General features: G+C 40.6%; 1 protein-coding gene across 1 annotated transcript; it reads right to left on the bottom strand.

Moving 5' to 3' along the window:
* Positions 1 to 734: 734 nt before the first annotated feature.
* CENPK (centromere protein K) lies at positions 735 to 23,949 on the bottom strand. The gene is made up of 11 exons (XM_058679992.1): positions 23,856 to 23,949; positions 22,283 to 22,296; positions 22,025 to 22,165; positions 20,668 to 20,724; positions 18,392 to 18,464; positions 14,076 to 14,122; positions 9,641 to 9,723; positions 9,454 to 9,552; positions 8,758 to 8,884; positions 5,194 to 5,247; positions 735 to 1,543 (listed from the first exon to the last, which is right to left on the bottom strand). The coding sequence occupies exons 1-11, from the start codon at positions 23,947 to 23,949 to the stop codon at positions 1,385 to 1,387; spliced, it is 948 nt and encodes a 315-aa protein (XP_058535975.1). The 3' UTR covers positions 735 to 1,384.

Here is a 23,949-nt window from a genome sequence, read left to right as displayed (position 1 = left end):
GCCCAGACCATGGCGACTCCGCGGGCAGCCCCAGTGTCCTCAGAAGAGCATCCACAGGAGAAATGAGCCACAAAGAGGACAGACACCAACACATTCAAACTCACTGTGGATGTCCAGACCAATGAGCACCAAACAGGCCATCACTGATGTCATAGCCTGATCCAACAATGATCAAGAAAAGCTGACATACATTGGATTGGATCCTCCTCATGATGCTTTGGATGACACCAATAAAATTGGGATCATCTAAAGTGAGTCCTGGGCCCAGTGCAGTAGCCTAGCCGGTAAAGTCCTCGCCTTGCATGCACTAGGATCCAATATGGGCGCCGGTTCTAATCCCAACTGCTCCACTTCCCATCCAGCTCCCTGCTGTGGCCTGGGAAAGCAGTCGAGGATGGCCCAAAGCCGTGGGACCCTGCACCTGTGTGGGAGGCCCAGAAGAAGCTCCTGGCTCCTGGCTTCGGATTGGCTAAGCTACAGCCATTGCAGTCACTTGGGAGTGAATCATCGGACAGATCTTCCTCTCTGTCTCTCCTCCTCTCTGTATATCTGACTTTCCAATAAAAACAAATAAATCTTAAAAAGAAAAGATACATGTCATCCTGAATGACTACCATATAACATTTTTGTTGCTGTTTTTGCTATATGATATCTTGATTAGCTTCTAAGAAAAAGTCTTTTCTATTTTAAAAAACATTCCACATAATCAACAGATGGAGATAATTAGACTTTTATTTACAGAAAATTAACAAAATGCTACAAACAATATTGGTAATAATGAGCAGAATCAAGAGTAGATTAATCATGCCATTGGCATACTACATATTAAAATGCAGTTTTTAGGCAATCTTCACCCATTAGCTCTTTATATCACAATTTTTAACCAATCTAGAAATAAGGCAGTAGACATGAAACTAATTTGATAAACACTTAAAAGTATGCAGTCTTCTACAGATACTACTTCGACTTAGAAACGATCTGCAAATTGAATCACCTTTGCATTACACCTGCCAAATATAAAGGAGCTAAGTACCAGGTGGAACTCAAAATACACAGATACATAAATTTTAAAAGAAAAGTATTAGCAATATCATAAATTAAGAAAGAATTTCCCAAAGAATATTGCATGATGTAAGGTACATTAAATGTTTTATGAGTCTGGAATATTTTTATTTGCATTTTTGCCCATACAGTTTAAGACACCAAATTACTTAGAAAGGCCCATTTAGCAATGAATAATGGGTGGCGGCATGCATCATTTAAGGATAAAAGGAAGCTGGACTAAGTGTTGTCATTTGCAAATAATGTTCTTTATACAGTAAGCCCCATGTTTCTAATATCCTTGAATGACAGGACTCTTCACTGTGTGAAAGAGGCCATTTGATTACTGATGGAAGGCTTCCAATCTTATTTGAGTTGGATCTTCTGGATGTCTCAAGGCAATTCCATTACGCAGCAGCAGTTCAATATAAGGAGGCCAAAAGGAATCAGTAATTTTGACATATGGATTATGTGGAGCATCAAATAACCTATTTATAAGAGTCTAGAAAAAATAATGATTAAAATATGGCTTGTTACAACTACAATAAAACAGAAAATTTTTCCACAAAATATTGATTTCTCCTTGAAAAACTGTCTATGTCGTAATTTTTATTTACTAACGTAAATAACTGACTTTATACTAGTGAATGGAAAAAGCTTAAAATGAATGCCTGCAGCTTATTTCGAAAACATTTCCTAAAAATTGGCTAGCAAACATTTACAAGTCTTCACTTTGGATTAAAACTTTCTTAGAGTAAAAATGGAAACTTCAAAAAAAATGAACATACAACAAAATATACTCGAAATCCAAAAGAAATCCAATCTGCTGTAATGTTTGGGGGCAAGAGCATCAGTTTTGCCTTTTCCAAAAACACCTGTTCTACAAATCTTCAAACAAAGGGCACGGGGGCTGGCATCCCATATGGGTGCTGCCTCCAGTCCTGTCTGCTTGTGATTCAGCTCCATGGATTCCCAATACACCCAGAAAAAGGAGAAGATGATAGTCCAACTGCCCGTGTAAGATCTGGACGCAGCTCTGGGCTCCTGCTCTGAGCCTGGTCCCGCTCTGGCCACTGTGTGCACTTGGGGAGAGAAACAGCAGAAGGGAGATCTCTCTATGTCTCTGCTCCTCTGTCTGTAACTTTGACTTCCATATAAATACATAAATCTTATTTTAGGGGCCAGCGCCATGACTTTGTAGGCTAAGCTTCCACTTGTGTTGTCAGTATCCCATACGGGTGCCAGTTTGAGTCCAAGCTGCTCCACTTCCTATCCAACTCCCTGCATATAGCTTGCAAAAGAACAGAGAATGGCTCAAGCCCTTGGGCCCCTGCAGCCACATGGGAGGCCTGGAGGAAGCTCCGGGCTCCTGCTTTCAGACAGTTCCAGCTGCAGCCTTTGCCGCTATTTGGGGAGTGAGCAGGTGAATGGAAGTTGTTTCTTTCTCTCGCTCCTCTCTCCCCTTCTCTCTGTAACTCTGTCTTTCAAGTAAAAACAAAACAAAATCTTATATCTATTTCTTTTAAAAAATCTTCAAAACAATTTTATCATCACAACTTTTTTATTAATCATTATATATCTGAAAGGCAAAGCAACAGAGGGGGAGAGAGGAGAGGAAGGCAGGGGAAGGAAGAGAAGGGAAAGGAAGGGAAGGAAAGAGCAGAGATCCTCCATTCACTGCTAACTCCCCAAGGGCTGCAGCACTGGGACTGGGCCGGCCGCACCAGGTCTCCCAGATGGGTGGCAGGGACTATCCTCTGCTGTCTTCCAGGCACATGAGCAGGAAGCTGGACTAGAAGTGGAGCCAAGCCCAAAACTAGGCACTCTGAAATGGGATGCAGGTGTTCAAGTTGCAGTTTAACTTCTTGTACAATATCCATCCAAATATTTTCATTTCTTAAAAAAAAAAAGAACCACACATTTATTTGACAGATTCATAGATACAGATGTTACATCTGTTGGTTTATTTGTCAAATGGCTACAATACCAAAGCTGGACCTGGTGGAAGCCAGAAACCAAGAACTGCACCCAGGCCTCCCACATGGGTGGCAGAGACTGCAGTACCTAGGCCATAATCCATGGTCTTAGCAGCAGCATTAACAGGGAGCTGGATTAGAAGCAGAGCAGAATACGGGATGCCGATATTGCACATGTCAGCTTAGCTCACTGTGCCACCAACTCGCCCTCATAAATTTCCTAATCATGAATACTGAGGGGTTATGGTCATAAATTGAAAATAGTTCAATACCTTTTGTATTTGATTTAGTATTTTTGGTTAGTATTCCCCCAAATTACATTCTAAGAAATTGGTCTACAAAACATGGTTCTTAGTACTTGCAAAATAAAGTAATCTACTAAGTTTAGGAAAGGTTGTTAATGTCAACTGAGAATCATTTGTTTATTCTAAATCCAATGACTTTAGGAACATTTTGTCAAGAAACAGGTATTCACAATTCTTCAAATACTAATGTTCTATAAAACAGTGAAATTTTTTCTTATTTTCCCAGCTACTATCTGATGTTTCCACAAATTTGTATCATCAAAAATATGAAATTTATTAGAAATTAAATTTTTTTTTTAATCAGAACCTCCAAAAGTTAAGGGAATCCTCAGTGGCAAATTATGGATTAGACTATGTCTGAATTTCCAAGTTTTAGCTTTAACTAAAAGATGCTGGTATTTTAAGCAACCCAAAAAAGACATAATTTATGCAAAGTACCACTGAAATAAGCAAAATTAACATGCCAAGCTCTAATGACAATCATACTTCATAATACTAATAGCACAATTCTTTCCTGAAAAGATTTATTTGCTTCTTTGTTTTAACGGTAGGGTAGAGGAAAGAGAAGGAAAGGAGGGAGGAGTAGGGTTTACTACTCAAATGGCCACACCTGACAGGTCTAGCACAGGCCAAAGCCAGGAGCCCAAAACCTAAATCTGAGTCACCCAGGTAGGAGCAGGGACCATCGCTACCACTTTCCCAGGCATACTAGTAGGGAGCTGGATTGGAAGCAGAGCAGTCAGGGTCTCCAACCAGCACTCTGATAAGGGATGCACTCCAAGCGGCAGCTTAACACACTGCACCACATGCCAGCCCAGTATCACAATTTATGATAAAATATCATTGGAGAAAAAAGCCTTTGATCTTTTTTTTTTTTAGAATAAAGAATTAAGATATTTATTTTATTACAACTTAAAATCTTTCTTTTCATTTCTAAATTTAATTGTATGAACCAAAATCTTATAAATGTCAGAAATAGCTAAAAAAAATCAGACTTTACATCTATTTATTTGCAGTTAATGACTTTCAATATTTGTCAAATAATAATTTTACTTAAAAACTGTCATGAGAAAGTTTTATTCTATATAAACAGAAATATCTAGAAAGATCTAAGGAATTATGGTTACAGATCTAAGAAATATCTGTATTTTTCTTTCCACAGCAAAAATATTTTGTATTTAGATATCCTGACACACAAAAATTTGTCAGCTGGACACAAAAGAAAACTTTGGCTACCAATTCAATAAACTATAATGAAACATGTTTTCTGACATTGTTCTCTTCTCAATTTAATAACAATTTTTAAACACATACATTAATTTCATTTTCTTCTTTGGCCAATTTGTTATAAATTACCATCATCAAGATTTTCTAAAGTATTTAATGGTAACATAATCTGATTGAAGTTCAAATGATTTTTAAAGACAAAGATTTACAACCCAAAGTTCATGTCAGACAGAGATAGTTGCCATGACTCAGTTTTGATAAGCAACGGATATCATTTCGGGAAATTTTGTACCCATATTTTTAATTTTGTGGAAAGATTATTAACTCTTATATTTGAGAGCACAAAACTGCCAAGTAACGATTCCGCCAATACAACTATACAAATACGAAATAGCAGCAAGAAAAATATTGTAAGTATTTATTATTTCAATAAATCTTAAGGAGATTAAGGGCAACACTTTAATTTCACATTCATTCCACACTTTCATTCATTCTGAAGAAGACAAGAGACTAAATTTGAGCAAAAAATATTCTAAGTATTTTTACTAAGCATTGGCACAGATTTGTTTTGCCAGCCTGAGTGTTAACTGTTCAAAAATGACTGAGGCAGATTCAAGGCAAAACAAACGAAAGGAAAAACTTACCTCTAATATTTCATGCAACGTTATCAGTTGTGCAGTTGATTCTTCAACGTTTCTCTTTAAAAAAATACATGAACATTTCAACTTGACTAATGGCAGACTATTAGGCTGAACTGCAAGATTTTAATATTAATATGTTTTTTAAAAAGATTGATTTATTTTTATTGGAAAGTCAGATTTACGGAGAGGAGGAGTGATAGAAAAAACTTCCGTCCACTGATTCACTCCCCAAGTGGCAGCAACAGCTGGAGCTGAGTTGATCTGAAACCAGGAGCCTCTTCCAAGTCTCCCACATGGGTGCAGGGTCCCAAGGCTTTGGGTCACCCTCAACTGCTTTCCTAGGCCGCAAGTAGGGAGCTGGATGGGAAGTGGGGCTGCCAGGACACAAACCAGTGCCCATATGTGATCCAGGTGCACACAAGTTGAGGACTTTAGCCACTAGGCCACTGTAGCAGGCCCCAACATTAATATTTCTTAATTTCAATTGTAATGAACTAACTTTCATTAATAAAGTGATTTAAAAAGAATTGTGAGCCAGCACACTGGCTCAATAGGCGATCCCTGCCTGACAGTGCCACCCAGCATCCCATATGGGCACTGGCTCCTGAACCTGCTGCTCCATTTCCCATCCAGCTGTCTACTAATGGCCTGAGGAAGCAGAGAAGAATGGCCCAAAGCCTTGGGATTCTGCACCCCATGGGAGACCTGGAAGAAGTACCAAGCTTCTAATCAGCTCTTCTCTGACCATTGCAGCCATTTGAGATAGGGAACCGGTAGGTGGGAATCTCTCTCCCTCTTCTTGTCCCCCACCTTTCTCTGTAAATCTGTCTTTCCAATAAGAATAAATAAATCTTAAAAAAAAAAATTAACGGGCCCAGCGGCGTAGCCTAGCAGCTAAAGTCCTCGCCTTGAAAGCCCCGGGATCCCATATGGGCGCCGGTTCTAATCCCGGAAGCTCCACTTCCCATCCAGCTCCCTACTTGTGGCCTGGGAAAGCAGTTGAGGACGGCCCAAACCTTTGGGACCCTGCACCTGCGTGGGAGACCTGGAAGAGGTTCCTGGTTCCCGGCATTGGATCGGCGCGCACCGGCCCATTGCGGCTCACTTGGGGAGTGAAAACATCGGATGGAAGATCTTCCTCTCTGTCTCTCCTCCTCTCTGTATATCCGGCTTTCCAATAATAATAAAATCTTTAAAAAAAAAATTAACCCAGTCTTCCACATGACCTGGGTGTCATACAACAACCAAAGTGAAAGAAATTTTGGGGCATCTTCTTTGGGACTGATGTCAACAGAAGACTGTAACTTCAGAAATTAGTAAGAAGAGTAAATAACAGAAAGAGAATGGGAGATAGTGCGTCAGAAACACAAAGCCTAGAGGAAATCACAAAAAGAGGAAAACAAATAACTTACTGCAAGGAAAAACCAGAACCTTTTCTCCTTTTGCTAAAATACTCGAATTCATTCAATGAATGTGAGCTTAGGAAAGGGTCAATAGGCTGATATTTAAGACCAGCGTCTCATACAGAACGCAGAAGTTCACTTCCTGCTTCCAGCTCCTGCTTCTAGCTTCCTGCTGGGATCACTCTGTGAGGCAGTGATGACAGTTCAGGTAGCTGGGTTCTGTTAAAACTGCTGGCTCAGCTCGGACGAAGCTGCTCACATCTCCCTGTCTCTAACTCTGCCTTCCCAGGAAATCCCTTTTTAAAACACAAACTCGGGGACAGTACAGAAGACACACAGGTATAAAAGAAATACAAAGATGAATTCAACATTTCAAGTAGCTCAGAGTGTATGGTTGAGGGAAGGAGATATAATTGAAAATTATGAAATCATTTCATGTAAAGTAACAAAGTCCCCTAAATTTCACAATCCTGCACACAAAAGATGTCTGAGCTATCTTAACGTAGAAATTTGCCACCTTCCCAAAACAGGAAGTGTTTCTAAGCAAGGGAACTAGAATGTATAAGGCACAGAAAAGTGAGGGGAAAAAAAATTTTTTTTTGGCATCACCAGAGTTTGGTTGAATAGATTTGTGACAAAAATGGATGAAGAACAATGGAGATCAGGTTGAAGGCACAAAGTCCAGAGCACAAAGTCATTATTCTAAGGTGTCTACAGATTCCATCATTCAGAGAACCATAAAAGGTTTTATGACAAACAGTGATTAAACCATACCCATGTCTTAGAGATGATGCAGGTGTCAGTTTCAAAGTCTATTCCAACATCATATGTTTTATTTCCTTAAATAGCTTGCATTCAAGAAAAATGACTAAAGAGGTTGTTCATAACCTTTTTGCCAAAAAATGATAGCTATTTACTTTTCTCAAAAATGGTCATTTTACCATACCTACTATCCAGTGATTAACAATAAAATGACAAATTTTCAAGAATATTCTGATCTAAAAAGTTACACATATTAATCATGAGAAATTCAGAAAATAATAAAAAGGAAAAACTAATTTCATCTACAGGCCCAGGACTCAAATAACAAGTAGCGATACATCTTTTCATAAACATTAGATTCCAAGAGTGAATGAATGCCCTGGTATAATAAGTAAGGCTCTGCCTGCAGAACAGGTATCCCCACATGGGCAGCAGTTTAGGTCTCAGTTGCTCCACTTCCAATCCAGCTCCTTGCTATGACCTGGGAGACAGGTTAAGCTGTGCCAATGTGGCCATCTGGGGAATTGAACCAGCTGGGTAAAAAGAGTTCTTCCTTCAATAACTCTGCATTTGAAATTAAAGCAAATCTTAAAAAAAAATTAGATTCTACAACATAGTGATCTGTGTTTTATTAATTTAACAGCAAATTGTATTTTATTAACTGCTTTATGTTGCTCAATACATTACTTTTTTTTAAGATTTATTTATTTTTATTGGAAAGGTGGATATACAGAGAGGATGAGAGACAGAGAGCAAGATTTTCCCTCCAATGCTTCACTCAGCAAGTGACCACAACGGCTGGTGCTAGGCCAATCCGAAACCAGGAGTCAGGAGCTCCTCCGGATCTCCCACGCAGATGCAGGGTCCCAAGGCTTTGGGCCGTCCTCCACTGCTTTCCATGCCACAAGCAGGACCGCTGGGATTAGAACCAGTGACCATATGGGATCCCAGCACGTGCAAGGCAAGGACTTTAACCAGTACACTACTGCATCGGGCCCTACCTTATGTTTTTTTTTTTTTTTAAAGATTTATTTTATTTTTATTACAAAGTCAGATATACTGAGAGGAGGAGAGATAGAGAGGAAGTGGAGCTGCCAGGATTAGAACCAGCAGCCATATGGGATCAAGGCGAGGACCTTAGCCACTAGGCCACGCTGCCGAGCCCCCTACCTTATGTTTTAAAAGTTGAATTTTACCATCATAAGGAAACAATACAAAAAGTGCATTTAACTTATCCTACTTAATTGCACAATTAGGTGGTTTCTAATTTTTCAATAACTTTGATAGCATACTTCTGTAGCTCTGTGTGTGACACTGAACTATACAAGAAAATGTCCATTTGCATCTAGCTGAACTAACTTCAGAAATGATTTTCAGCAGGAATGTCTTCTCTAGAACTTACCTTTTTTTTCTTAGCACTTTCATCAGGCAGAGGAAAGTGGTCTTCCAGAAACTCACCCAAGGCAGTTAAAAGTTTCTTCTTATGTTTTTTTATCTTCAGAATTTTTGTTTTCAGCTCATTAAACACTCTGATGAAAAATTAAGGGAAACATTGAACTGATGAAATAATATACACAGGCAACTGATTATACTTGATCAACAACTCTGAGGAAGCTTCGTTTGCTCAAGCCAAATAACTGTCCCCATGAAAGTTATATTTTTAACGTAGCATGTAGGGAAACTAAAGGTGCAACAACAGGTCCTCTGCCGGGGGAGGCATCTGGACAAGGCCCCGGACGCTGCGTGTAGCGCCAGCACTTAATCGGAGTGCCAGGTTGAGTCCTTTTCAGACTTCGATCCGGCTCCCTGCCAATGCCGTACCCTGGGAGAGAGCAGAGTTGACTTTCAGCTCCCAGCTTCAGCCTGTCCCCGACCCAGTCACTGGAGAAGCGGGTAAGAGGATGGGAGCTCTGGCCTCTCGAATGTTTAAAAAATAAAAATGAACAACAAAAAGAATATGTAACTAACAGTTGGTAAAAGTTAGAGCACCACACATGGCCCCTAGTAACATTTATCTTCTTCGAACTACATTTCATGTACTATATATACATATGTAAGTTTTCTCTTAGTTTAAAAATTTAGAACAAAAATTTAATACCTTGATTCAGGAAATGTCGAAACCTGATTTTTCAACTCACTCTGCAGTACATTCAGAGTTTCCTTTATCTGCTCCTGTTCATCCAACCATTGTTGCTCTCTTTACATATAGGAAAAAAAAATTAGCCAAATTAAAATACCAACTCAATATATATCAACAATAAACGTAAATTCTGATATAACTATACCTCTGTAAGTCTTCCTTTAACTTTGCATTCTTTGACTGAATACAAGATAGCACCATTTCAAGATCATGCCGCAATTTTTGGAACTAGAACAAAACAATTCAAATTAATTGCTTAGTTTTATCATATAGTTTATTTCTGAATTATGTAAAATTGACACACTGGGCAAGGATTCTACAACTTAGGAATCAACAGTATAAAAAGTATAGGATGGGCTCGGCAGTGTGGCCTAGTGGCTAAGGTCCTCGCCTTGATCCCATATGGCTGCTGGTTCTGATCCCGGCAGCTCCACTTCCTCTCTGTCTCTCCTCCTCTCAGTATATCTGACTTTGTAATAAAAATAAAATAAATCTTTAAAAAAAAAAAGTATAGGAGAAAAGTAAAAACACACAGCTAAATTTCTGGTTACATTCTATTCTAAAAATAAAAATATTATATATAAGTTTGTGTATAATTACAAAGTGTATACATAACTAAATTTCTGCTAACATTGTATTTTAAATATAAAAATATATGAACAATGTATTTTTGCTGAAACAGAAATCAATGATGAGCTTTCAGTAATTACACAAGTTTTAATTATTAATCAGTTATTGTCCAGCAGGCATCATTAAAGAGGCAGGGATACAAAGGCGAACAGAACAAACAAACGGATCCAGACAAACAATATATAACTCCAGCAAATGAACAAATGCCATGAAGAACAAATAAAGTAAAATAAGAGGAAAGCATGAGGGATGGCTACTTTAGGTAACATATTATGGAAAGACTTCTAAAGATATTAAATTTTTTTCTTTTTTTTTTAAAGATTTATTTATTTATTTTATTGGAAAGGCAGATATACAGAGAGGAGGAGAGACAGAGAAGAAGATCTTCCATCCGATTGTTCACTCCCCAAGTGGCTGCAACGGCTGGTGCTGCGCCAATCCGAAGCCGGGAACCAGGAACCTCCTCCAGGTCTCCCACACAGGTGCAGGGTCCCAAAGTCTTGGGCTGTCCTCGACTGCTTTCCCAGGCCACAGGCAGGGAGCTGGATGGGAAGTGGGGCCGCCGGCATTAGAACTGGCGCCCAAATGGGATCTCGGCACACTCAAGGCGAGTACCTTAACCACTACGCTATTGCGTGGGGCCCTAATTTTTTTCTTTTTCTTTTTTTAAAAGATTTTTTTTCTTGAAAAGGCAGATTTATAGAGAGAAGCAGAGATAGAGAATAAGATCTTGTTTGAAAGATCTTGGGAAGAGGGTTGACTCCCCAAGTGGCTGCTGCAGCCAGAGCTGAGCCGATCAGAAGCAAGGAGCCAGGAGCTTCTTCTGGGTCTCCCAAGTGGGGGCAGGGTAATCTGTTGCTTTCCCAGGCCACAGGCTGGGAGCTGGATGGGAAGAGGAGTAGCCAGGATACGAACTGGCAGCTATACGGGATGCCGGCACATGCAAGGCGAGGACGTTAGCTACTAGGCTACCATGTTACTCTAAACATACTAAATTTATAGTTAAAATTTTTACAGAAGAAAAGTATTTATCATTCAGTATCTCTTCACTTATATTCTGTTTATTGGAAAGGTCCAGGTTGAGCTGACTTTACCTCTGAATTCAGGTACTTGCAAAAAATGTGACAGTGATTATAAACACATTCTGTTATAAAAAGATACTCCTCAGATTAGTTCATGAAATTAATATTATCCATCTGTGAAAGACTAACAAAGATATCACAAGAAAACCACAGAAACCTCAGAAACACAGATGACAAATTATAACGTACTATCAACATAAATTCAGCAATAAATAAGATTAATACACCCGAGCAAGGTAGGTATGATCACAGCACTGCAGTTTATGAAGCCATTCAAATCATTTTGAAAACCCATGTTATTCACCATATTAACAGTGAGATCTGCAGACTATGATAAAAAGCTAAGTTCTCCCAAAATAACACAGATTCACTGAAATTTCAATGAAAACTCCAGTGAACTTTTTTTTTTAAAGATTTATTCATTTTATTACAGCCAGATATACACAGAGGAGGAGAGACAGAGAGGAAGATCTTCCGTCCGATGATTCACTCCCCAAGTGAGCCGCAATGGGCCGGTACGCGCCAATCCGAAGCCGGGAACCTGGAACCTCTTCCGGGTCTCCCATGCGGGTGCAGTGTCCCAATGCTTTGGGCCGTCCTCGACTGCTTTCCCAGGCCACAAGCAGGGAGCTGGATGGGAAGTGGAGCTGCCGGGATTAGAACCGGCGCCCATATGGGATCCCGGGGCTTTCAAGGCGAGGACTTTAGCCGCTAGGCCACGCCACCGGGCCCTCCAGTGAACTTTTATAGGGTCAACCCTATGAAAGAGTTGAGTCAACCCTAAACCTGCCTGTCAGATGCCTGGGCCCACGGAAATGTGAATCAATTGTGGAAACAGCTCACATAGAGAACACATCCAGCTGAGTTCAACATTGACCATAAAGATGGGCCTGGCGCAATAGTGTAGTGGTTAAAGTCCTCGCATGGCACGCCCGGAATCCAATATGGACGCTGGTTCTAATCCCGGCTTCTCCACTTCCCATCCAGCTCCCTGCTTGTGGCCTGGGAAAGCAGTTGAGGATGGCCCAAATCCTGGGACCCTGCACCCGTGTGGGAGACCTGGAAGAGGTTCCTGGCTCCTGGCTTCAGATCAGCCCAACTGCAGCCATTGCGGTCGCTTGGGGAGTGAATCATCGGACGGAAGATCTTCTTCTCTGTCTCTCCTCGTCTCTGTATATCTGACTTTCCAATAAAAATAAATAAATCTTCAAAAAGAAAACATTGACCATAAAGCTGCAATGAAAAAGACAACAGAGATAGTCTAAAGATGGAAATACAGAACGAACGGAGTACAGACGAGAACAAACACAGCCCTGACCAGAAATGCGCACACAGGCATGAAGTCCAAATTTTTGCAAGAAATTCATTTAATATTTAGTTCCATGTTGTAGGAACTTTTAGAAGTTCTTCACACATATAGCAGCCCTGCCTTCTCTTACTTGCAATTTTGTTTTCTGCAATTTCAGTTATCTGAGGTCAACTGTGGTCTGACAATATTAAACAGAAAAGTTTTAAAATAAACCTTCCAGTTTCAAACTCCAAGATTTTTTTTTTAAGATTTATTTATTTTTACTGGAAAGACAGTTTTACAGAGAGAAAGAGGCAGAAAGATCTTCTGTCTACTGGTTAACTCCCCAAATGACCCCAACAGGAGAAGCTGAGCTAATCTGAAGCCAGGAGCCAGGAGCTTCATCCAGGTCACCCACGCAGGTGCAGGGTCCCAAGGCCTTGGGTCGTCCTGGACTGCTTTCCCAAGATACTAGTAGGGAGCAGAAGAGAAACGGAGCAGTGAGGACAAGATGTGGTGTCCATTTGGGATCTCAGCATGTACAAGGTGAGGATGTAGCCATTGAACATCATGCCAGGCCTGCAAGACGCCTTGAGTAAGGTGATGAAATCTCTTGCTGTCCCATTGAATCCTACCTGGTATGTGAACAATCCCTTTGTCCAACACATTCAATTATGACAGCTGAGAATTTAGTCATCTTCTAAAGGTCCTCCTTCCTAATATCAAATGCTCAGTCCATAACAGCAGAAGAGATAGATGTATGTGTATGCCATCTAGGTATATTAAGTCTTTTACTGTTCACAGAGTTTAATCAACTGAACTCCAGATGTAAGACAATAGTTTACATATTAACTTTAGCAATGGGTGTGACATAAAAATTCAGTTCAAAATTCAAATCTTGTAAAAACACTCCGCTTAGAGCAGATATTTTCGCTGGTGGTTAAATCACCTACGTCCCATATCAGAAGGTATGGGCTCGATACTCCTCTCTGACTCATATCTCTACCCTCCATGCCAATGCAGTTCCTGGGAGGAAGGAGCTCTCTGCTACCCACCTGGGCAGCTTTGGTTTTAGCCCCCGCCATTCTAGGAATGAACCAGTGGATGAGAACACAACTCGATGAAACACACAAATAAAAATTAGTTTAGAAAATGTTGGTCAGGGACCACCACGGTGTCCATGGACACCGGGTAAGGGGATTGGCCCAAGTACTGTGTGCTCTACTTCCAACCAGCTCCCTTCTATGCTCCTGGGAAAGCAGTGGAGAACGCAGCCAGTGCCCACAAGAAGCTGCTCCAGCTTCTGGATCCCACAAGAAGCTGCTCCAGCCGCTCCAGCCCCAGCTACTGTGGCCATCTTGGGAGTGAACCAGAAAGGGACATGTCCATCTGTCTCTCCCTCTCTGTAAGTGGCTTTCAAATAAAGAAACACTTTTTCAAAAATTCAGTTCAATACACACAAAAAAATGGAAAAATACGATTTTAAAGTGATTTCACGCCATTTATTATGGCATAAGCATACCTAAAACAGTTCTAATCATAAATTTTAGGGATTTGTACAAATTCATTAAGTGACTTACCTCTTCTTTTCCTAATGTTACCAGAATATCTTCATTAAGAGGAACAACTACAAAAACAAAGTAAAACAAAATGATTATACATGCTTAGCTAATTCTCAAGAATTCGATCTTGTGACTTAAGAAAATTCTTTCCCTTTCTGTCTTGTATCATACAGCTCTTTATAAAATATCTGCATTTTATAAAATGATTTTTATTGAATTTCTTCTATATGCAACCAGCTACATATAATTTTGGTAAATACTTACCATTTGGTTCTATTTTTTAAGATTTATTTATTTTTATTGGAAAGTCAGATATATAGAGAGGAGGAGAGACAGAGAGGAAGATCTTCCGTCCACTGATTCACTCCCCAAGTGGCCTCAACAGTGGGAGCTGAGTTAATCCAAAGCCAAGAAGCAGGAGCTTCTTCCAGGTCTCCCATGCAGGTGCAGGGTCCCAAGATTTGGTCCATCCTCGACTGCTTTCCCAGGCCACAAGCAGGGAGCCTGATGGGATGTGGAGGAGCTGGGATTAGAGCCGGCACCCATATGGGATCCTGATGTTTTCAAGGCGAAGATTTTAGCTGCTAGGCTACGCGGCAGGCCCGGAATGAAGAATTTTTAGGATTTATTTATTTGGAAGGCACAGGTACAGAAAGGGAGATGGGGAGATAGCTAGGGGGATGTTCTGTCCCCACAGTTTCCCTCTCCAGCTGGCGGCAACAACCGAGCTATGCAGGCTGGAAGCCAGATCTCCCTTGTGGGTGCAGGAACCCAAGTGCTTGACCTTCTCTGCTGTTTTCCCAGGTACACTGGCAGGGAGCTGGACTGGGAGCAGAGGTAGGGACACAAAGCAAACTGGTTTCCATTTAAGATGCAAGCATAGCAGGTGGCAGGCTTATTCACAATGCCACAGAACTCGCCAGGTTCTAAGATTTAAGTTTAAAAATAAAAATCTCCTTTTTGTCAGTATGGTCAAGAAGAACATTACAATATTCACTCAAATAATCAATTCAACCAACACAATACAGTGGAATCTAAACACAGAGAGGTCTTCAACATGCTTCCAGTGTGGCGGCCACTGGGAGCAGGACCTCTGTGACAGGATAACCTGTGCCTTCTGGGTCCCAGGCAATGGGGTATGTGTCAAGTGAGGAAGAGGGTAATGCTTCTGCTTTGAATTTGTTTACACACAGCATCAAATGGAACAAAATACCTAAAAAAAAATTTAGCTTCTGAGGCAAAAAAATTGCACACTGAAAAATGCATAACATTGCTGAGATAAACTAAAGGAAACACAAATAAATGAAAAGATATCCCATACATACAGACTGTAAAATTAATATTGTTAAACTATCCAAGCCACCCAAAGCAAAGATGAAAGGAAATTCCTATCGAAAGTCATGATTTTTTTCCCAAAGAAATAGAAACATTCATCCGAAAGTCCATACAGAATTGCAAGGGGCATAAAATAATCTTGGAAAAGAGGAAGTTGGAGGTCATTTCACACTTAGACTGCAAGGCTTATGACAAGGTTACATTAAACAAAATGGTGTAGCAGTGCTATGCAGAACTGGTTGTACACAGATAGATACGCCAACCAATGGAATACATTAGTGAGGCTGGAAAACAGTTCTCACATATTGTTCAAATATAATCAACAAGGACGATAAGACAACCCAATGAGAATAAATAGTATAAAACATGAGAAAAATGAATCGGAGCCCTTTCCTCAGAACATATCCAAGTTAATTTCAAATGGATCAAGGAACAAAATATGAGCTAAAACTATAGGGCCCGGCGTAGTAGCCTAGGCCTAAAGTCCTCACTTTGCATTCACTGGGCTCCACTATGGGCATCGGTTCATATCCCGGAAGCTCCACTTCCCCTCCAGCTCCCTGCTTGTGGCCTGGGAAAGCAGCAGAGGATGGACCAAAGCCTTGGGACCCTGCACCCGCGTGGGAGACCTGGAAGAGGCTCCTGGCTTCTGGTTTTGGACTGGCTCAGCTCCAGCTGTTGCAGTCACTTGGGGAGTGAATCAGTGGACAGAAGTTCTTCCTCTCTGTCTCTCCTCCTCGCTGTATATCCAACTTTCCAATAAAAAATAAATTTTCAAAGAAAAATTATCAACTGTTCTAGGAAAGCATGGAAACAGATTCAGGACACTCATTCTGCAAAGATTTCCTGATATGTTACCACAAACACATGCAATCAAATATATAAATAATTGAAACATATAGGTGAAAGATTAATATAATTTGAAGAAAAAACAGAGTATGCTAGTTGAAATATATAAAAATTTTAAAACTCTTTTCATCATAAAACAAAGCAAAAAACACCCTACGAAACAAAATATCTGCAAACACCAGGTGACAAACTTTTAAAAATTCTTTAATAAAGGGTCAGTATTTGGCACATATAAAGAACTTTTACAAGCCAATAATTAAAAAAAGAAAATTCAACAAATTAAAAGACTTCAACCGACATTTCTCAAAAAAAAAAAAAACAAAAACACATAGGACAAGATGTTCAATATAATCAATCTTTTAAAAAATAAAAACCAACACCACACTATCACCTCGCATGCAACAGAGGCATAGGCTGGCCCATTTTAGCTAACAAGTTAGCATAGACTGGGCAATTTATACATAACAGAATGTAGTTCACACAGTTCTGAAGGCTGAGAAGCCCAGAACAAGGGGCCAGCAGACTCATGCTTCCAGGAAGGTGATTACTTGCTGTGGCATTCCATGACAGAAGTGGAAAAGGGACAAGCCTACTTCAATTCTCTTTTAAAACAAGATTCATTCATTCATTCACTGAAAAGGCAGAATGACAGAGAAAGAAAGAGAGAGACCTTCCAATCTGGCTGCAGCAGACTGGAGAGAGGAGCCAAGCACTCCATCTGTGTCCGCCCTACATCGGTGCCAGGAGCCCAAGTACTCCACTTCCCCACGTGCGTCAGCAGGGAGCTAGCTTGTTGTCAAACATCTGGAACTCAAATACGCATCTATATAGGATGCAGGAATTACAGGTGCTTAATTATACAGTGCTTATCCCACTGCAACCCAACGCTGGCCACTCAAACTTTTGTCTAGGGTCACTAATTCTAACAGCTGTTCAGCAAAGCCTTCATGAATTAACCATTTCCTTAAAGCCCACATCTCCCCTCTCCCCACACCCCTTTACTTCTATTTGAGAGAGAAAGAGCTCCCCCTGCTGGTTCACTTCTCCCACATCCTGCAATGACTACAAATTGGCAAGGCCCAAGCTGAGAGCCGGAAATTCAATATAGGTCTCCAAGGCACTAGGAACTCAATTACTAGAGTCACAATCCCAGGTTCCCAGGGTTTGTGTTAGCAGAAAGCTGGTGTTAGAAGCCAGCAGGCTATCCAATCAGATGCTTTGACATAGGACACAGGCGTCCTAACAAAGTTCTTAGCTACTAGACTACTAAATGTCTACCCCAGTCAACCTCTTAATATTATAATAGTAAGTTTCAAAATTTAAAAAAAAAAAAATCAATATTTATTTTACATATGAAAAGGCAAAAATTGGGCTCGGTGTGATAACTCAATGGCTAAATACTCACGTTGCATGCACGAGGATCCCAAATGGGCACTCAAGTGGGAGACCTGGAGGAAGCTCCTGACCCCTCGTTTTTAACAGCTCAGCTCCGGCCGCGATGGCAATTTGGGCAGTGAACCAGCAGATGAAATATCTTTGTCTTCCCTAATCTCTGTAAATCTAATCTGCCTTTCCAATAAAAATAAATAAATCTCTTTTTTTTTAATTTCAAAACCTATATATTTTTTTATTTTTATTGGAAGGTGAGATATACAGAGAGGAGAGACAGAAAGGAAGATCTTCCGTCCAATGGTTCACTCCCCAAGTGACTGCAATGGCTGAAGCTGCACCAATCCAAAGCCAGGAGCCAGCAGTCTCTTCCAGGTCTCCCAGGAGGGTGCAGGTTCCCAAGGCTTTGGGCCATCCTCAGCTGCTTTCCCAGGCCACAGGAAGGGAGCTGGATGGGAAGCAAGGCAGCCAGACTTAGAACTGGCACCCATGTGGGATCCCAGTGCATGCAAAAGATTTAGAACTGGCACCTATGTGGAATCCCAGTGCATGCAAAGTGAGGACTTTAGCCACTAGGTTATCGCACAGGGCCCCCCAAAATCTCTTTTAAAGAGATTTTCCTGAAAATGTATAGGAAGGAAATGGAATACTTCCTGAAATCAGTGAAACTAAAACAATTTCAGGGAGCCCAAATCTCATAATTCTTTTGTAATCAGTAAACTAATTTCTTACAAAAACACAAACTGAAAACAAAATCTTACCTGTAGGTGTTTCTTTTTGCAACTGACTGAGCTCAGCAGTCAAACATTTCATTTGCATAAGTGATATTGAAAGCTACAAAAGAATAAATGAATAAAGCAAAGTTATTTTTATGGACTAATCATAGCTACTCACTAATAAAAATGTAGACAAATCTTAACACCGTACTAGTAAGTTCCTAATATAAATGCTTAACACAATAGCACCCCACCTGATGCACATGGAGAATACAGCAGTCCCTTGCCTATCAGAGCAGAAGAAGAACAGAACAAACTCAGCACTACCCCAGCCAAACAATCACAACAAAACCTGGGTGACTGGAGACTTAGACCGGCTAAGTCGGCCAATGGGCATTGGGAGGGCGTCTTCATCCTTGGATTGGCTAAATCGATCCGAAGCCAGAAGCCAGGAGCTTCCTCAGGGTTTCCCACGCAGGTATAGGGTCCCAAGGCTTTGGGCCGTCCTCGACTGCTTTCCAGGCCACAAGCAGGGAGCTTGATAGGAAGTGCGGCCACCAGGATTAGAACCGGTGCCCATATGGGATCCTGGTGCGTGCAAAGCAAGGACTTTAGCTATCAGGTTACCGCACCAGGCCCCAAGAAGTTTCAGTGTAAGATAAACAGTGGACTCCACTTGAATGTTATAGTCAGATAATGTACTTCTATCTCCCATTACTTGACAGCAAAGAACAGCCTTTGGTGATCCGGAGGAATTCCATTCTTATCCTGGACCTTGGCCTTTATATTTTCCATTGCACCCAAAATATCTCCTCAAGAGTAATGATATGTAACAGGAGTAGCATCAGATTGGTTCTTCAGTCACTTACCATAGCCTCATTAGCCCTGGAGAACTGATACTGCAATTACCTGTCTTTTGACTGTCCTTAGAATTTCTAACACTAGGGCCCGGCACAATAGTGCAGTGGTTAAAGTCCTCGCCTTGTACGCGCCGGGATTTCATATGGGTGCCGGTTCTAATCCCAGCGGCCCTGCTTCCCATCCAGCTCCCTGCTTGTGGCCTGGGAAAGCAGTCAAGGACACCCCAAGGCCTTGAGACCCTGCAACCCGTGTGGGAGATCCAGAAGAGCTCCTGGCGTCTGGCTTCGGATCAGCTCAGCTCCAGCCACTGTAGTCACTTGGGGAGTGAACCACTGGAGGGAAGATCTTCCTTTCTGTCTCTCCTCCTCTCTGTATATCTGCCTTTCCAATAAAGCTAAAAATAAACTTAAAAAAAAATTTTCTAACACTAAAATGTTTTATTTTTTTCTGTGGTTAAATACATCTAACCGTTCCTTATAATACCTAGATTTCTATTATTAGCTAGGAAATTTTACCCTCTTTCTGGCTTGCACAAATATTTTCCAAGCTTACAAATTTTGATAATGCATCTGGAATTGACATTGTATGGAAGTTATATTAATTTTACTGTTAACACTGTCATTTAACTAATTCGTCCCTTTCTGATAGATTTTACCTACCATCTTTGTCATACTTTAAATTCGTAACCTGTTCTGCTGATCCAGTGATTTTTCTTAAATTCTAAGTTTTTTAAATTCTGTAACTATGATTATTAAAAATAATATTTTAAAAGTCTATGGCAAAACCAATTAAGATTCCAAACACAGTTGCCATTATTCCTACCACAAACTAGGATCATGCTCTAGATTTTAACTTAAGAGGAAACAACAAGTAATTCATGTAAGTGTTAAGTGTATGTTAAAAAGACAAGTAACAAAGGGCCTGGCGGTGTGGCCTAGCGGCTAAAGTCCTCGCCTTGAAAGCCCCGGGATCCCATATGGGCGCCGGTTCTAATCCCAGCTGCTCCACTTCCCATCCAGCTCCCTGCTTGTGGCCTAGGAAAGCAGTTGAGGACGGCCCAAAGCTTTGGGACCCTGCACCCGCGTGGGAGACCCGGAAGAGGTTCCTGGATCCCGGCTTCAGATCAGCCTGTTGCGGCTCACTTGGGGAGTGAATCATCGGATGGAAGATCTTCCTCTCTGTCTCTCCTCCTCTCTGTATATCTGGCTTTCCAATAATAATAAATCCTAAAAAAAAAAAAAGGCAACTAACAAAGAAAATGCTCTCATTTAACAGCTTTTCCTAAAAGAATGCGTTTTGAGAATACTACTCAAACTCTTCAATCAAAAAGAACAGACCATCTTCCAAATGAGGAAGCATATGAATACTAGCAACGTTTTTTATGTTAGGATAAAGACAGATACAGTTTTTATTTAAAAAAAAATCTACTTAACTTTTTAGCAAGGACAAAATATTTATACCTGAGCATTTGAATCCGTGAGTGTCTCCGTTCCAAAAAGCAATAACTTTTTCTGACACTTGAATTAGAAAGCAAAGAAAAACAAGTTACATGCATGGCTATTTTTCCCTGCACCTTCACATGCTATGTAACGCACAAACAAATCCATTCCAAACCTTTTGTACAAGCCCAAGGTATTGCTCCTTTAAAAACAGTATTCAAGCATCTTAGGAAAGAGTTCATTTATAACCTTTCTAAGCAAGACAACAGGAAAATAGTCCAATAGGTTCCAAAGTGAATACATCAGAAGAAAGAAGGCAGACAGAAGGAAAACGAATAAAAACTAATGGGGCTGGTGTGATGGCTCAACTAGCTAATCCTCCAAATGAAAGCAACAACATCACTTACGGGTGCCAGCTTGGTCCCAGCTGCTCCACTTGCCCTCCAGCTTCCTGCTTGTGGACTGGGAAAGCAGCAAAGCGTGGCCCAAAGCTTTGGGACCGTGTTGGAGACATCTAGGGGAGTTCCTGGCTTGAGATAACTCAGTTCTGGAGGTTCTGGCCTTGTGGCCATTTGGGGAGTGAACCAGATGAAAGATTTTTCTCTTCCTGTCTCTACTTCTCTTCGTAAATCTGCCCTTCCAACAAAAGCTAATAAATCTTTCCATTAAAAAAATAACTAAAAGCTGTGTTGGATTAGAAGCCAGATAATGGAAAAAGTGGGAGATTAAGAGCGAAAGAAAAATAGGAAAAAAAAACAAAACAAAACAGAATAACCAGTAACAAAACAGAAATAAGCTAATTAAGATCCTAAGAGAATAAGCCTTAAAGAGACACTGCTTCTCTGAACTAAAAAAAAAAATCAAAAAATATAAATAATGATTACATTTCAAAGGTAAAAAATATGAAGAATTTATATTTTATCTGTGCATATCTAGCTGAAATATTTCTCAATACAAAATGTTTAAACTGTACATGATCATGTCATGGCTGTGCTTCTAATCCCTCATGGCTCGCCATGTTACACACTCAACAAAACCCTTCATGTTCTGAACCCCAGCTCTCCAGTCTCACCCCAAACCCTTCTTCCTGTAACTTGCATTACCCACATTATTCTACAAAGAGCCCTCTCAACTCTGGCCAAACTTACTAATTTTGTTCTTTCTGCTTAGTGCATTCCTCCTACGTTTAAAAGCTAACTCCTATTTTTCATTAGAAATAAATCAGTGATTAGATCTTTTAGAAAGTATTCTTTGATCCTTTCCACCTAAGTAAATGATTAACACACAAAATAATGACTTTTGAAAACCAGCATAGTTATTTCCTCCCTAACAATACTGAATAGCACATTTGTTAACACTTGCAATTTTTGATACTTACATCTTCTAAATCTTTCCACAGTTCGTCACATTCTTTCATAAGTTCTTCTTCAGCGTCTGTAACAACTTCCACATCTGTGGTACTATCCGGATCTAGATCTGACATTTGCTTGGCTATTTTCTTAACTTTCTGGCAAGACAACTAAAACAAAAAATATGTATTCATTCAAAAATGTATTTGAACACTTATTACCTGCCGGATACTCACCTAGGTGTTAAAGATACAGCCATGAACAAAAGAAACAAAAATTCTCCTTACCATGGAAAAAAATTCTATGGAGAAAAACAGGGGAGGAAAGAAATGTGGAAATATGCAGCGATAATATAATGTTAAGTAAGGTAATCATGCAAGGGAACTGAGAAGCCAACAACTGAGTAAAAAGACATGAAAGAAACTTGGGGGCGAAACTCAGGGATGTAGAGAGAAAGAAATTCATTCAGAGGAAACTGAAAATTCCAAATATTGCGGGCACTGTGACAGCAATAGGACCTAAGAGTCGTGTCCTTAGACTGTCAAAACAGCCTGTTTTGACAACAATGGATTAAACAAAGCTGACAGTAGACAACATAGTGACAACAATAATGGTGAAATCATGTCAGTTTTGAATGCTGTTTTAAGGACTTAGGTTGCATTGACAAACAATTAGGAAGTTTGGAGGACCAACACCAACTGAATTGCAGTTCAACACTACAACTCCTGTTAGCTACAGCTAACCTGAACAGAAACAAGAAAACCAATGAGAAAACTGCTGTAATGATCGAGGAAGCATATTGACCAAGATGGAAACGACAGAGGCAGAACATTTCCAATTCTCTTATTTTCAAAAGAGCCAGCAGAATTTTAATAGTCTGCATATGGAGTATCAAAAAGAGAGAAGAGTTAATTATTGCTAAAAGAAAAAAGTTTGGGCCCTAGTTGTTGGAAAGATTATCTACAAGGATAATATAATAACTATTACAATTGTGTATACTGCAAGGAAGAACAACAGTTAGCACCATCCGGTGGCATGAGATTCGGAGTTGGGCACTTACGGAGATAGAGCCGAAATGCCAGACAAAGCAAAAGAGTGTGTGTGCATCAAACAGACTAAACATCTACTCCAAATATTTTTGTTCCTATGGAATTTACACTTTGTACTAATTAATAACTTACCAAAAGAGAAGTTCTAAGGAAATTATAATCTGAGGGATGGAGTTGCCAGTTACTAAGTGAAAAAGGAACTGAAAGAAACATAGTAGGCAAACTGTGGGATGAATGCTGATTAAGAATTCAATTTAGAAGCCATTGCACCCCAGCTGTAGGCAACACCTCAGGTTGCATTGTACCTATGCAACTAGTACACTGCCGTGAGAAAATCATCCAATAGCTGGTGGGCATCCTGGGCCTGCTTAATGCCAAATTTGTGGTAACTATACCAGTATGTCAGCACAGTCAACTATTCTTTTTTTAAAAGATATGTAGGGCACAGAAGCTGGCACACCAACAGACAGGACCTGAGGATCCCTGAGCAAGCGTGCGTGGGCCCTGGGTAGGCAGGCAGGGGCAAGGCACGGCACACTGCCAGAGGACTGGCCACAGGGGGCTGTGGGTTGCTCAGGGAAGGTGTCTGGAGATGTGTGGGAGGGAGGACTGCTAAGGGAGAACGTGGCAGGTGAGGAGCGACTTCTGAGGCACTTCCACCTACCTGGCTACTGCACCTGCAGGTCATGAGTGGGCTGAGACTGGGTGATTTAGAGGAGGGAAACTGGAGTATCTTTTGGGGCCAAACCAATAACACAATCACCCATGTGGGAGACCTGAGCTGGGATTGTTGGTATCAACCATCCCCTACCGGTGCACACAAAAGCCATGGCTGGGGGTGGCCTGTCTGGCAGGCCTCCATCACAATAGCCACCAGTGAGTGTGGGGGGCAGCATGTGGACCAT

Source organism: Ochotona princeps, chromosome 23 (genome assembly GCF_030435755.1).
Source record: "Ochotona princeps isolate mOchPri1 chromosome 23, mOchPri1.hap1, whole genome shotgun sequence".
Lineage (NCBI taxonomy): Eukaryota > Metazoa > Chordata > Mammalia > Lagomorpha > Ochotonidae > Ochotona > Ochotona princeps.
Note: the sequence above shows the minus strand (reverse complement) of the source record. Positions and strands in the feature narration are given on the sequence as shown.